This window comes from Oryx dammah, unplaced genomic scaffold, assembly GCF_014754425.2.
Source record: "Oryx dammah isolate SB20612 unplaced genomic scaffold, SCBI_Odam_1.1 HiC_scaffold_2, whole genome shotgun sequence".
Lineage (NCBI taxonomy): Eukaryota > Metazoa > Chordata > Mammalia > Artiodactyla > Bovidae > Oryx > Oryx dammah.
In genome coordinates, this window is record NW_024070186.1 from 88301660 (window position 1) to 88317652 (window position 15993).

The 15993-nt window shown below is 43.7% G+C and overlaps 1 protein-coding gene and 1 pseudogene across 2 annotated transcripts in view; one reads left to right on the plus strand and one right to left on the minus strand.

The window, feature by feature from the left end:
* Nucleotides 1–13074, plus strand: part of ROPN1 (rhophilin associated tail protein 1) — a 28498-nt gene extending 15424 nt beyond the window's left edge. Inside the window, exons 2-6 of one of the 2 annotated variants that reach the window (XM_040250359.1) lie at nt 2136–2263; nt 6035–6152; nt 7433–7594; nt 12164–12339; nt 12865–13074. In XM_040250359.1, coding sequence (XP_040106293.1) covers nt 2148–2263; nt 6035–6152; nt 7433–7594; nt 12164–12339; nt 12865–12931 — 639 coding nt within the window. In that variant the 5' untranslated portion in view covers nt 2136–2147 and the 3' untranslated portion in view covers nt 12932–13074. The remainder of the gene's footprint in view (nt 1–2135; nt 2264–6034; nt 6153–7432; nt 7595–12163; nt 12340–12864) is intronic. The other variant, XM_040250369.1, reaches the window with a different exon arrangement.
* On the minus strand, nt 1727–1879 carry LOC120860181 (annotated as a pseudogene).
* Nucleotides 13075–15993: the final 2919 nt, after the last annotated feature.

Genomic DNA, 15993 nt, shown 5'->3' on the forward strand with positions numbered 1-15993 from the left:
CTATAAGCATAATTATTTATAATTTAATTTCTTATAATGCTATTCTTATTATATATGTGACCCTAACTAATATACAGCTTTTTCCACCCAACATCATGAGATTCATCCTGGTGATACTTGCTGAGGACTGTGCTATCTTCCCAATGAATTGAAGCTTTTATATTATGTAGTGACCCTCTTTATTCTTACATGCTTTGTGCCTTTAAGTCTCTTTCGTCTGGTTTTGACTCATCTACATCAACTTTCCTTTGGTTATTATTTGCCTATTTATCCACACATCCTTTTACCTTTAGCCTTTCTGTGTACTTGAGTCTTTTCAGATGTGCCTGCAACTAGATATTTAAAAAATCCAGTCTGACAATTTCTGTATTTTATTTAAGACCTTTCCTTTTTACTGATTCCTGGTATATGTGACTTCTCTTCTATCATGTCATTTAGCCACTTTTCCTATGCTTCCCCCAACCCCTCTTTCCTTGCCTTCTTTTGGATCAATCAAGTTGTGTTGTTACTACTCTTAATTCCTTTTCTTACTTCTACTGATTGGTGGTTAAATTACTTTTATGGTAATTACCCTTGAGTTTTTGTATGCATATCTGACTTTTTTACAAAGTCTAAAATTGATGTCTTTAGATCCTTGTTCCTCTGAACAATAGTACACAAAATGGAAGATAATGGAGTGCCACCAACCTGATACCACTTTAATTTCTTGTCTTGAGATTTCCCAACCAGGCTGGTAGTATAAATTTAAAGCTTAGACCTAGCTCGTGGCTGCATATTTGTGGGAGACTATTTTTCCCCAATAAGAAGCAGCAACCCTGGAGTAGGAAATGGCAACCCATTCCAGTGTTCTTGCCTGGGAAATCCTATGGACTGTAGGGCTACAGTCCATGGCCTACAGTCCATGGGGTCACAAAGAGTTGGACACGGCTTAGCTACTAACCAACAACAAAAGCAGCAGCAAGGGAGAAAGATTTCTGTGCCACTTGCCCCTTGCCAGTAGGCAGGTATTTTCAGTCCCATCCTTTCACACTAAGTGTGTGAACCCTGAAGGGTTTCAGGTTTAAGGGAATAAGAGAGTCTTCCTTTCAGCTGTTTACTTTTTCACTCCTTGCCTGGCTTTTTATCTCAAAGCCTCGGTTCCTAGCATCTACATTTGCCCCAAGCCAGCCCTAACCTCTTCATTTGCTTTCCACTCTTATTTCTGTCTTACTTATGTGGCATGTGAGGATTCCCCTCACTTTCTTGCAAGCTCAGCAAAGCAATTTGAAAGATGTGTTTGCTGGGATTTGTCTCATATCCAGGTGTTTAGAAGAGACAGGCTTTTCAGAACATTTATACTCTATGCTAAAGCAAACAAAGTCTTTTTATCTGTTGTTCCTTTGTGCATGGTGTTGTATACTATCTATGGATTTTCATGTTTTGTTTCAATTTACTCTGGACCTTTTTGAGAAACATACAAGTTTTTCTTTACAATTAAAGTAGATGAGTATACCTGCAAAGGTATAGAGAGCTGTTCATTAAATGGCTCTTTAATGATTATTTTTATTTGGAAATATGTAATACAATGTCAAGTAATGGAGGATTCACAGAGTAAATTTTGCTACAACTCTTATGGGGCCAATAAGAGTTGTGTGATGTGGAAGATGGTAGTAATCTGATGTCGAGCAAATTATTTTGCATGAACCCATTTTTATTTATACAAATATATATTTACATTGGAAAAAAGTCTGAATGGAGAGATTCAATATTTTGGGGTGCTATTATTAGAGGTCTTTTTGTTTACTTCTTATTGATCTCTACCTTTTTTTTTTTTTTTAATTAGCAATAATCCTACCTCGGATAAACCTCATTGGCCAGGATACCGCCACTGCGCAAAGCTAACCTCTACTTTTTTAATGAACAAATAATATTGTGTGTTTTTTAAGTAAACGAAAGAATTAATTACAACAACAGAAAGCGGGAATTAGTGAAGGCCTTCTAACTTCGGAGTCGTGTAACAATAGGTCTGTCTTGTAGGGTAGTGAACCCCCAAGATTGAGAGTGTCTCACAGAGGCTGGGTGACCTCCTGTCGAAGATTCCTGTCATCTTATGATTCAAAGATTCTCGTTTTATTTTATTTTTCCTCTGACAATAGGTCAATCAATCAATGCCTCAGACAGGTAAGCAAATATGCATCCCCCCGGAGCTGCCGGAATTGCTGAAGCAATTCACCAAAGCCGCCATTCGGTCCCAGCCGCAGGATCTCATCCAGTGGGCTGCAGAGTAAGTACTCCTTTCTCACCTCCAGCCCCTGGCTCCCCTTGGAGGTGGAGGTGGCCGGTGGAGGAGGGAAGGTTTGCAAAACTGAGAGGAGGTTGCCATGGCTGCAGCCTGGGAGTCGAGACTGATTAGCATAATCTTTGTGATGTTCAGCTGTCACGTTTCTTTGGTACTTTAAATCCATATAGAAATCCCGCAAACTGAGAGGATGGAAGCCCTTCGCCAAGTGAACCAGACTGAGCGATAGGACGCCAGGGCTATAGTCAAAGTGTCCTAGGGCAATCAGCAAGAGTTAGATTACCACATCACATATCACACAAGCACACTCCACTGGGTCCTTGCTCCCACCCTCGCCCTTCCCCTGCTCCCTGTCCCAGTGGAAAGAAAGCCCCAGAGTCTCTTGGAGCTTTAGCCTGCCTTTCCCTGATGTAAACCAGAGCCTCAGTCTCAGATTTCACCACCAGATGGCAGCAGTGCACCTGTGGGGGAGCTATGCGATGAGCCAGTGGGGCGGACTGTGTGGGCTCGGTCCAAGTGGGTTCTCTCCTGAGTTAAAGCCTCTAATGAGATCCCTTCCTCTACTCCTGTTAAAGCTCATTCTTGAGCCTAGCCACAGACACTTTGTATCTCGTCTTTGGGGAAATTGCTATTTTCTTGACTTCTTTGAACTAATCTGTTCCTTCAGCCTAAGGCTTCCACACTGCACTAGTGATGGGAGCAGGCAGAGCAGCGGCCTGGCTTCAGTGTGCCTCAAACACAGGTGTCCTCTTTCAGGAGACACCTCCAGAGGCTGCTCAGTGGAAGGAGCTCACACAGTAACTGCTAGCCGGGATTGAAACAACTTCACACAGAAAGGCTCCCAGCTGCGAAATTGCTCCTTAGACAAAAGTGCCTGCTTGAAATGGGGGAACTGGGGCTTGGGGCAGAGTTAGGAGTGGACCAATCCTCCCAGGGACCACTTTCAGTCTATTTTTACTGTTTGGTGATGGCCTCCTTAGTAGGGCTTCACTGGGAGAGGGGGTGCGGAGTCAGGGGGTACGGAGTCAGAGGCTGCAGACCAGAGCTGGTAGGTTAGGGGAGGGGAGAGCACCTTCCTTCAGAGGTTGAGGAGATCCATTGAGCAGGTGTTGAGGAGGAAGCACTGATACCTCTGAGAAGGTTCAAGATGTATTCCAAGAGGACCCTCACAGAGTCTCCCAGGCCAGTGTGCTCCTGCTCCTGGGCTGGGCTAGTATCAAGTTTCTACAAATGGAAAGAAAATGAGCCAGTAGCGCTCATAAAAACAAGACACAAGTGGGGTTGCTTTGCCTGGCAATGAACCCTGTTTAGTTGTCCATTCTCAATTTTATATATAATGTCTAGGATTGAACTTTAGGCATCAGAAGACTAATTTCCTTTGGCACACCCAGACAGTCTTTTATACTATAAGATAGTTTAAAACCTAATTTTATTGTTCTTGCACTGCTGCTTTATAGCAAGAAAAATGACATTTCTTGGTAGTGTCCCTGACATTTATGGGAGAAAACATTCCACTGTTGTAGTTTGCTTGCTTCCATATCGTATCGTGTGCTGTAAGTGTTTTAGATATCCGTGAAGAATCAGTTTGTAGTTTAACTACAGTGAAAAAGGAGAACATGACCTAAGAGCACTTTCCATCTATTCAGACACAGAAAGTACTTGTCAGATGGTTTTATGTGGCTTAGAAACCTGCAGCATTTTAGAGATAAAACTCCACAAAGTATTTTCAAGACAAAATGTCCATTTACCACGAGCCAATTTCCCTGCATATGTGCTATCCATGAAGAAACCACCCCCAAGACATCAGCAGGACACAAACTCATTTGTCTTGTGTTGGGTATGTGTGACCACACAAATGTGAAGAACCATGGAAATGCTCACTACAAATGAAGCCAGATTACCCACAGAGGATTACACCCATGACTATAGGCTCATTTCCACACACTCTAACCAACTCTGCTAGAAGGTCCAAAGATACTGCTGAGTCACACCCACCCCCACACTGACCTGGTCTGCAGAGACCACTCATGTACATTAGTGGGGTGACCTGAAAGTATTTCTTCTGTCCTCCCTGTGGATGACCTCCAAGGGGTGCTTGGAAGATGTTTTGGTCTTGGAAGCTGTTGCTGTGCATTGTGTGATGGCTTAGAGACAGACCATGGTTTGCCCCATCCTTGTATGTTGTTCCAACTCTTTATGACACCATGGACTGCAGCACACCAGGCCTCCCTGTCCCTCACTATCTCCTGGAGTTTACCCAAGTTCATGTGCATTGAATCTGTGCTGCTATCCAACCATCTCATCATTGTATAACTTCACCCTAAAATGGGCTTTTATAAAATTTCATCTGAATTCTTTGTGTATTGCCTGGAGCTGGAGAGATTAATAAAAAGTAAGTGATGGGCAGAGGCTATGATCCATGGGTAGTCAATAACAAGGCTTCTAATGGAGACAGGCCTTTCCACATAGCATCAGTGCCCTGTGGATCAACTGCTCATGTCTGTTCTCTGCTGCAGACAGTCAGTTTCCTTCATAGGTCAATCCCAAAAGAGAACTCAGTGTTTTTCCCACTGCACCAAAACAAAGTGCATTCCACAAAGCACTGATGTTCAAGCAGTGCTGAAATTCTGAGGGAAGATAAAGGAAGATTTTAGGGCTTCCCAGCTGGCTCAGTAGTAAAGAAACCGCCTGCCAATGAAGGAGACTCCCACTAGTTAATGGGACTTCCCACGTGGAGCTAGTGGTAAAGAACCCACCTGCCAATGTGGGAGAACTAAGAGATGCAGGTTCAATTCCTGGGTCGGAAAGATCCTCTGGAGAAAGGCATGGCAACCCACTCCAGTAAACTTGCCTGGAGAATCCTGTGGACAGAGGAGCCTGGCAGGCCATGGTTCATAGGATCACAAGGAGTTGAACATGATGAAGTGACTTAGCACACAGCATATAGCACCACTGCCTAATACCGACTTTCAGTATGTAGATAGCCATCATACCAAGCATAACGATTTTTATGTTTGAAAAAAAGGTCCTTCAGGTACTAGGATTCTTCCTTCATAAAAAAGAGTAGGGGATTTAAAACAACAATAATTTTCTTTCCTTTTATATGCATACATATATATAGACGTGTATGTACATATACTATATATATATTATATCTCAACACACATATGCCTGTATATGTGTGTATGTCTCTTTTTGTGCATGTACACACATAAGTGTAAAACATTTAGAAGGGAATGACAAAAAATATACCCAGACCCACTATGCTTCAGGGAATTTCATACCAAACTTTTGTTGGTTATTCCACATCCTTAGAGAAAAACAAATCTACTTATTCCCTAAGCCATCTCTATACCTTAAGTGTGAAGTAACACATTCAGGCTTTCCCTGTGCATAAATGAACTAAAAACAACATCTGGCATATTTGTCATTGTTTAGTTGCAACCTCATGGACTGTAGTTCGCCAGGCTCATCTGTCCATGGGGTTTTCCAGGCAAGAATACTGGAGTGGGCTGCCAGTTCCTTCTCTGGGGGATTTTCCTACCCAGGGATCAAACCTGCATCCCCTGCTTGGCAGGCAGATTTTTTTTTTTTTTTACCACTGAGCCACCTGGGAAGTCCATCTAGCATACAGAAGCCACTTAATAAATGTTCTTCCCTCCACCCCTACCCTCAAAAAAAGGGGAGAAGGGATTCCCAAAGCAGCCAGAGGCCACTGAAGTACAGGCTGCTCCCCCACCCCCTTTTTTCTTGTAGTTATTTTGGGACTATGTCCCGTGGAGAGATTCCTCCAGTGAGAGAGCGGTCTGAGCGAGTGGCTTTGTCTAACTGGGCTGAACTGACACCAGAGCTGCTGAAGATCCTGCATTCCCGGGTAAGTGCCAACAGGCAGTGCAGATAAGGAATGTGGGGGTGATACTGAGTTTGGGTGGGTACAGACAAAAGTCCCCTTGATCATCAGCTGGCCACTCAGCACTGTCTTAAAAGTCACTAAAGCATGCACTGAGAGTAGATCTTCCCTTGTGGAAATAGGAATGATGCTGAAATAGGCTGTAAGCTGACTCGTCACTTGGGTCATTCCGCATTGTCCTGAAGCTGCCAGAACAGTCAGGGGCTCAATGCAATTTGAATTCCTTCTCTCTAGAAAATGCAGGTCCACATCCCCTGACAGTGTCTTCCTTACTGATCAAGTCCAGATATGACGCCAATCGGAGTTTGGGGAGGGGCATATTATAGTTCCCCAGTTATCTCAGGTACCAACATAGCCTTGCTTTTAGACTCTCTGCACAGCCATATCATCCTGGGAGCTGTCCTGGGAATGGTTGAGAAGTGTCTGTCCTAAGAAAACTTGCAGCTTGGCCAACTCCCAAGAAATATGATTTAGCACTACCATACCTCATTTTAGGATACAGGTTTGAGGTGATTGAGGATTGACTTAGCCAAATGCCTTGGTCCCAGAGGCTTAGCATTTCACTGGAATGAGAGGACCAGGGAAGGCATAGTAGCACTTCAGTGGGGCCTCTGCACCCTTTTTGTATTGTTGGCCAACAACTAGCCACTTGTGCCCTTCTCTTGACTGCCAAGCACTTTGTGCAGTGGACGTGGCAGAGAGCCGAGGTACCTGGGAACAAGCAGCATCAGGCATCCAGACCGTAGACTCCGTATTAAAGCAATGCATTTAGAGTCTAGTACAAGGAACTCAGTGGAGTCTAGAAGCGGGAGATTTAACATCTAGTTCTAGTTAGTTCTAGTTTCACCACTGATCAGTGTTTGCAGACAAGTTCTCTACTCCTTGGTTTCATTTTCAGGCTGCCTCTCTGCCCTGCCTTATAGGGACAACCTAGGGATGAAACAGCAGATAATAGTAAAAGACCTAGAAAAAAAATTAAAATGTAATATACATGTTTGTTTTCCCCATAACTCTGATACCTGAAGTTCAAGTGGTTAAATTACATCTCAGAACGTTCTTCACTGGGCTGGACGTTTCTCTACCCTTGCAAAGAGAACTGCCAGAGTCCCCACTGACCCCTGACGCCTTCGCCCACCCCTTGCTGTATGCTGGGAGAACAGGGCCCCTGCCCTGGCAGGTGTTCTCAGGGCCTTCTCTCCTCCTACCCCTCGTTCCTTGTCTCATGTCGGTCCCCTACCCCGCAGGTTGGTGGCAGACTGATCGTCCATGCAGATGAGCTGGCCCAGATGTGGAAGGTGCTGAATCTCCCAACTGACCTGTTTAACAGTGTGATGAATGTGGGCCGCTTCGCGGAGGAAATTGAGTGGCTGAAGTTTCTAGCCCTTGCTTGTAGCTCTCTCGGAGTTGTAAGTTAGCTTTAGTGTTTTTTGTTCCTTAAGGGAAAATCTCTTGGGGGCCTGGACAGTCTCCAGGGGGGTAGGGGGTGTAGTACAGTCAACTCTCCAGAGTTGATGAGGAGCCTACCCCTTCTTTTCTACTCCCCCTCCTCTCTGAATTAAGGTTATTTCTCTGCTTGTTAGCCAGAAGCAGGGATGGGGAGGAGAGTAGGGAAAGCTGTCATCAGGTTCTGGGGAGAAGTTGACTAAAATGCAGTTTTTGGATTATTTATTAATTTCACTTAGGTTTATTACCACTCCACTCCCTCCATTCGTGTTCCTAAAGATAAACAAGAACCAGCTGTAGATGAAGATTGGCTTACAGTTGGGTTTCAGACACCTAGAAGAAATAACAATAGAAATTTTAAAAAAGAAATGCAGTCTTAAAGAAAACTACTGTGTGATAAACATAATTGGATACAAAAATCAGAAATAAGAGAGCAGGAAAAAAGATATAAGGCTGTTTCCAGATTCATAGTCATGACATCACCATGGATGCAGCGTGTTCATACAAATTCATGCCTTTTCCAAATTTGACTTGATTTACAATTGGAAAAGCCGTTTTCCCATTTCAAAGAAACCAGTTCATATACATACTTAAAAGCTTTAGGTATCATATTATATGTGGACTCACTCTTGTTAAACACTATTATAATAGCAAATGAAAATGAGTCAGAAAAATGATTTTTTAAAAATCCCTGAAATACGTACAAATTTAAAAATTAATGAGAAAATTATTGCTTCTGCCAAAACCAAATGGTACAAAAAAAATAGTCTGAATCATTCAGTATATCTAAATACAATCTTGTTCTTCCTTCTCAAATATCCTGAGTATGTGTACTTGACACTTTGCTTGCGAGAAAAGTTATCAGAAATACTGTAGTCCAACTTTTCCTGTGATTCTGCTCAACTTTCAGCATAATTATTTCTTTAGAGAGGAAGAGAGAAGAGGTCATTTTGGGGTTTTTTCCTTTTTCACGGCCTTTCCTAGCACTCTTATGCAATGAATAAACTATTCCCAGCAACAGAGGCAAATGAGTTGCCAATGAGCACTGCCACACTTCTGTGGAAATAGCCCCATGGGTTGGGGGAAAATCACAGAGGAAAAATGAAAAATTGACACATTTTATTAAATTCTCATAAGGTCACAAGCTTACTCACGCCATATTCACAGATGCTCACGGAGCGGGGAAATGTTCTTTCTCTGTAGTTAATTCTGCTTTTCCCCACCTACCCTACCCATGAAGAGTGGATTAAGAAAAGAATAGATTCAACCCAACCCAGGAATTTTTCATCAGCTGCAGTAACTACAAACAGCTTTCAGGTGAATTACTCAGTTTCTCAGAGTTCTCCTCACAGCTCCTCTCTGCAAGGTGGCAGTTGAGTGTTCAAGGACAAGGGCGATGCTGGGATCTCAGCACGCCCAGTAGGAGGGTTCCCACCTCCGTTGGTCCTCTCCAGCATCTCTGATCTCCATGGAAATACTCACCTGTGTGGTGCTAGCTGTGCAGCTGAAGTCTTTGGTCTTTTCTCTCTCACGGCACAATAGTCCCCCAACCAGCACACCTCCATTCTCCCTGGTGTTCAGGGCTTCCTTAAGTCTCTTCCAGATTGCCCTCATCTGCTCCACGTCACAGCCCCCCACCACCCTGGAGGTGTCTGAGTCCTCTCATCCACACGCCTCACAGTAACCTAGAGTGACTTGGGAAAACCAAATTCCAACTCTCCCTCTGCAGCTGCTAGGTTTACTTTGATATGGCTGCCTCCCACACCAGGGGGAAAAAAAACCATGAGGTGATGTTTCTTCTTCCCTGCTAAAACGAGTTTTGATTAAATGTTCCGTGAGGTTCTTTGACCTCTATCATCCCGTGATTCTGTTCCACCTTCTCGGCTTCCACTGAGACACCCTCAAGCCTGGCTCAGGATACCAGTGGACCCACCAATTCTGAGCGGTGACAAGGTGGTCTGACTTTGTGTCCTATATCCTTATGTCAAGAGCGCCTAGTGCTGAAGTCAGCCTGCAGGTCTAGTCCATAAATAAAGGGTGCCCTGTGAATCCAGGAGCTGATCCCGTTTTACCCATTTGTTTCTGGTTGGACTGTTGCTGGGAACTTAAACGTGGGAGTGGTCAGGGTGTCACCATCTGGAGGAGGGTTGCGTTCTTGCTAATCTATACATCCTTCAAGGCAAGCCCAGAAATACCTGCCTTGCTTTGCCAACTCAGAGTCAGCCATGATATCCGTGCCATTTAGGAAATCAAGTCCCCTCCTTACAGAAAATCTAATGGCAGGAATTTTAGGAAGCACGTACATTTACTCCAGTCTTGAGCTCCCTGAATCTACATGTGATTCAAAGTGCCGCAGATACACTTCCCTTTCAGCATGTGCTCCTCTTGCCTTTGAGCATTTCTTCCTCTAGAATACCTCTCAACCTCCTGTTCCTCTGAGACCAATTATATACAAGAGGTTGTGTGATGTGTTCACTAGAAGGAAGGGCATGTTTTGTCAGCAAATAATTCACTTTCTGAGGCTTTCACCTCTGAGTTTTAAAAAGAGGTTTGCAAGATGCTTAAAGGTTATCTTTATGGAGTGGACCCCCATCTGACCAAAAAAACTTGTGCAACAGAATGCAGACCTCTGTTTTTATTGTTGTTTAGTAGCTAAGTCATGTCCAACTCTTTGTTACCATAGGGACTGTAGCCTGCCAGGCTCCTCTTTCCATGTAATTTCCCAGGTGAGAATACTGGAATGGGTTATCATTTCCTTCTCCAGGGGATCCTAACCCAGGGGTCAAACCTCTGTCTCCTGCATTGGCAGGGAGATTTTTTTTTTTACCAGTGAGCCATCTGGGAAGCCCAGATCTCTGTTTACTCTAGGTTTATTTAAGTTTACCAAAAAGCTCCAGTCCACAGAGTTCTTATCCATTCATCTATTCATTAAATATTTGAAAACCTTATGAGGGCAATAGAATTTGAAGGTTTGTTGTTTGAATAATCAATAAAAGATGTTTGGGGCAGAAAGCAAGGGCTGCCATAACAGTGTACCACAGACTAGGTGGCTTAAACAACAGCAATATTTTTTGGAAGCTGGAAGTCTGAGATCAAGGTTGTAAATGGAACCACCTTGGCTTGTGAATGGAACTTGTCTCCCTCTTCTTCATGTGGCCGTCCCTCTCTGCCCTCATGAGTCTGGTCTCTCTCTCTCTCTCTGCATCGTAACCTCTTCTTGTAAGGACACCATCCTTTTAACTTAATTAGCTCTTTAAAGGCTCCAAATACAATCACATTCTGAGGTCCTAAGGGTTAGGGTTTCAACATATGGATTTTGGGCAGACATACGCAGCCCATAACAGCACCCCAATTTGGATGAGGCTGCAGGAAGAGGACTACAGAACAAAGGCAGTAGGACAGTAGGGCTTTTTTTAAAAAAAAAAAAAACACACACTCACACAGAGGATGAGCTATAGATGGGAATTATGAAGTGTGTGCACACATACTTGTAAATCTCCCCAAAACCACTGTCACGCTGACCTCAAGCATGCACATGCCCCCCCATCCTCTTTGACAACCTCTTACCAGCTTCCTGTGTGCCCACCCCCCAGCCCTCCTCTGTGCAAGCGCCTGGCACACTGCCTCACACAACGCTTCAAAACAGCCTCCAGGAGAGAACTCTCAAGGGCAGGAGACAGAGAGTAAATGGAAGTGGTCTGCTCCCCTCCTGTGGCATGGCTCCAAGTGTCTCTCTGGAGTAGATAAGCTGTCCTAATCACTGCAGCCCTTTAGAACTAAGACCAGAGAGAAGTAAGAAGAAATTACTCTAATTTTGTAGGATGCAAAATCAAATTCCCCTCCTTAAGTGAGGTTATTCTCATTAAGGTAATAAATGTCTTAAGGCATTCAACAGTCTATAAACTTAATTCCTTGAAAGTATCCCTCCCACCAAGAAAGGAAAGGAAATATTATAGAAAGACACCCAGTAGAGAGAGAGGCGAGTATATTTTCAAAATGAGAAGCAAGTGATTTAAGAAAATCATATGGGGAAAAGAAAGGTAATAAAGGAGATAAAATAGTAACACAGTTCAAAGATTTTCCATTTACTTCTAACATTTACTCTTGGAGGACTTTAGTGATTCACACCATTTGTTTGGATATTCAGGTAACTAATCTTTATTATTAATATAAGTGTATTCATTTGACCTAAGTTTGATTTTACCTTTCTGATAAGAGGGTTTGCTGTTTATATATTCTAATCATTATCTTCCATAGAGATAGTAGTTGTGGTTTCTTTAAAGTAGTTATTTTGTGAATAGATAGGGTTGCCACAACAAGAAAAAAAGAAAGACATCCAGTAGATACTCAATATTTTGAGATTGAATTCACTGACATTTGGCATAAAAAATTCAAGCTTTCCAGAATATTGCATCATTCCCACTTAATTTTATGAGAGCAAGGTTTTTGTTTTCTTTGTTATATCTAAACTGATCTTAGGAATTTAGCGTGGAGTAGTGAGCTTCTCCTCACTTAACCTTCTGGTTTTACAGACCATTGCCAAAACTCTCAAGATAGTGTGTGAAGTGTTGTCATCGGACCATGACAGTGGCCCTCCCCGGATCCCTTTCAGCACCTTCCAGTTTCTCTACACGTATATCGCTGAAGTGGATGGGGAGATCTCAGCATCACACGTCAGTCGAATGCTGAACTACATTGAACAGGAAGTGTAAGCAAACATTTAGCAACTGGAGGGGAAAGAGTATATGGAAAACAAATCCAGCAGACCAAGGCATAGTGAGGTTACTGTATTATGCAGCTCTGGGAACAGAGGAATATTGTGAAGAACAGTAAATAGGGATCAGAAAGAGAAGGGGCAAAGGAAGAGAGAGAATGGTATAGGACAGTGACTCTTAGAGTGCCGCCCAGACCAGCAGCACCAGCACCTGGGAATGTGTTAGAAATGCAATTTTTCAGGCTGTACCCTAAGCCCATCAAATCAGAAACTCTGGGGGTGAGACCAGGCACCTGTGCTTCAGCAAGCCCTCCAAGTGACTCTGGCTCACATTCAGGTTTGACCAGTGATGGAGGAGGGGTGGAGGAGGAACAGACAGACAAGAGGTCAGAGAAAGAGAGGGTGATGAGGGCAGGAGCCACAGCAGAATTAAGTTGGAGGGAGAGAGTTGTTCATATATTGTCTTTCTCAAGATTACATGTTAAATAAACTAACACCCAAATTTTTTTTCCCAAACAGTATTGGTCCTGATGGTTTAATCAAGGTGAATGACTTTACCCAAAACCCCAGGGTTCGGCTGGAATAAAAGCACACTTTTGGCAATTTTAAAGGAAGATACAGAGATGATTGTGCTTCAGAAGGACTGAACCCCATATACCATCCAAAGTCAATTTTCTTGTGTAACTGGTACACACTAATAAACAATTAGGCAAACATATGAAGTCAGAACTGTGTGGAATTAAGATGTAAAGTTGTTGAGACATTACACCTCGATTAACGGAAGATTAGTATTCTTCCCATATGGACACTGTGTAAAGTGACTGATGAAGCATGGGTAGAAAATACGTCTCGAGTGAAAGCCAGGCTGTTGGGTTTTCAGAGGTGGAATGTTATCCAGATGCAGGTTTGATGTTCTGTGACTGTTAGGCATAATTTACATGAGCATCTTTTACATAATCAATCCACGTTTTTACCCATTTATTTCTCCACTTGTTGTTTTGATGCTAGTTCATTCATTCTTTCATTCATTCACTCACCAATGTTTACTGAGGCTAGCTGTGTGCCAGGGACAAGACTGCCAGGTAAAATACAGAACACTCAGTTGGACAAACAACATTTTTTTTTTTCAGTAATTTCTGTTTTATTCTTTTGCTACACCTGGCAACCCTGGCCAGAAACTATGCTGGCTCCTGGGCATATACAAATAAATCATATGTGAATTCTGCCTTCAAGGAGCTCACAGTCTAATGTGAAGATAAAACATGAACTTAAAACCACTTTAATGTAAGTGCCCTGCTGCTGCTATGACTGCTAAGTCGTTTCAGTCATGTCTGACTCTGTGCAACCCCTTCAGGCTCCCCCATCCCTGGGATTCTCCAGGCAAGAACACTGGAGTGGGTTGCCATTTCCTTCTCCAATGCATGAAAATGAAAAGTGAAAGTGAAGTCGCTCAGTCGTGGCTGACTCTTAGCGACCCCGTGGACTGCAGCCTGCCAGGCACCTCCATCCATGGGATTTTCCAGGCAAGAGTACTGGAGTGGGGTGCCATTGTCTTCTCCGTAAGCACCCTAAGAGGCATTTAAAAGCATTTCAGAGATGATTATTGAAGTTTCCACATTAAGGTGCTGACACCATATCCAGATATAATGAGACCCTCTTAGGAAAATCTCCCTGCATGAGCTTAAGACCTTCTGACAAGGTTACCAGATTTTTCTTTCTCCCAGGAAGCCACAAATTTAACAGGCTGTGTGGTTACTGTTCTTAAGGCCAGGTGTGCCCAGGTTGCCTTTCTATCTATAATACTATCCCCTCTTGAAAGTTGTTTTTGTATAAAAACCATGTTGCCTTTTTCATAATACATGCACCTCTCCACTGAATTAGGGAAATTCTTGTTCATTAGTATCTAAATAAGTAAAAGAAGACTGTGATGGGATGTCACCACAAGCCCTAGAGTGAAACAATAAAAAGGGCTGAAATGAATTCTACCCCTGTGGTCATCTGGCCACACCTGCAGGGGGTAGGGAACAACTAATTCTCCCTGCTGTTTGCCATCAGCCAGAGTGACCCATCAATCATATCTACTCTGGAGCCTTCGGTTGTTTGAAAGGCTGAAGCACTGCAGGTGAAACCCTGCACTGTAATTAATCAGGGTTGCTGCTGCTGCTAAGTCGCTTCAGTCGTGTCTAACTCTGTGCGACCCCATAGACGGCAGCCCACCAGGCTCCTCTGTCCCTGGGATTCTCCAGGCAAGAACACTGGAGTGGGTCACCATTTCCTTCTCCAACGCATGTAAGTGAAAAGTGAAAGTGAAGTCGCTCAGTTGTGCCTGACTCTTAGTGACCTCATGGACTGGAGCCTACCAGGCTCCTCCGTCCATGGGATTTTCCGGGCAAGAGTTCTGGAGTAGGGTGCCATTGCCTTCAGTGACTATTTTTTGGGCTCCAAAATCACTGCAGATGGTGATTGCAGCCATGAAATTAAAAGACACATACTCCTTGGAAGGAAAGTTATGACCGACATAGATAGCATATTGAAAAGCAGAGACATTACTTTGCCAGCAAAGGTCTGTCTAGTCAAGGCCATGGTTTTTCCCGTGGTCATGTATGGATGTGAGAGTTGGACTGTGAAGAAAGCTGAGCGCCGAAGAATTGATGCTTTTGAACTGTGGTGTTGGAGAAGACTCTTGAGGGTCCCTTGGACTGCAAGGAGATCCAACCAGTCCATCCTAAGGGAGATCAGTCCTGGGTATTCTTTGGAAGGACTGATGCTAAAGCTCAAACTCCAATACTTCGGCCACCTCATGTGAAGAGTTGATTCATTGGAAAAGACCCTGATGCTGGGAGGGATTGGGGGCAGGAGGAGAAGGGGATGACAGAGGATGAGATGGCTGGATGGCATCACCAACTGGATGGACATGAGTCTGAGTGAACTCCGGGAGTTGGTGATGGACAGGGAGGCCTGGCGTGCTACGATTTATGGGGTCACAAAGAGTCGGACATGACTGAGCGACTGAACTGAACTGACTGAGAGAGGGATTGACATCTTTTAACCTGCCTCAGTCTCTCTATTTCTCTTTCACTGTGACCAAAGAATTTTCAATATGATCTTGCCTGGCAGTGAGGAGTGAAGGGGAGCTGAGGGAACAGCCCCAGTTTGAAAGACCCTAACACAACAAGTTCATAGACTAATAAAAGTTAAAATATCTTTTGTACATTTGAGAAAACAGATTGAAATTAGAAACTAAACTTCAGTAGTCCTGAGCATAATCCCTGAAGTGTGAGGCTAATGAAACCTCAGCCATCAAAATGAATCCTAAACACAGACATGAAATCATCGGTAGTACTGTAGCCATCAGCTGAGACACAACTGGCAATACCAGTGGGGCAGAGTCCATTGCTCATCTTCCAAGCCACCACTTAGTGTCTGCCGTTTCCCTCCTCTCCTGCTCCGAGAGGGGGTGCTTCCTCCAGACCCTGAGATTACTAAACCATAGACGTTCATCAGGGACACAGCACATCTGCGCAGCACATCTCATCTACAGCACGTCTCCTGAATTAACCTGCTGCAGCAGTCACCCCGATGGCGAAAAACAGCCTTTCCATCTACCTGTGCTATCCTGTGTTAACAACAGTATGAAGAATACACTGA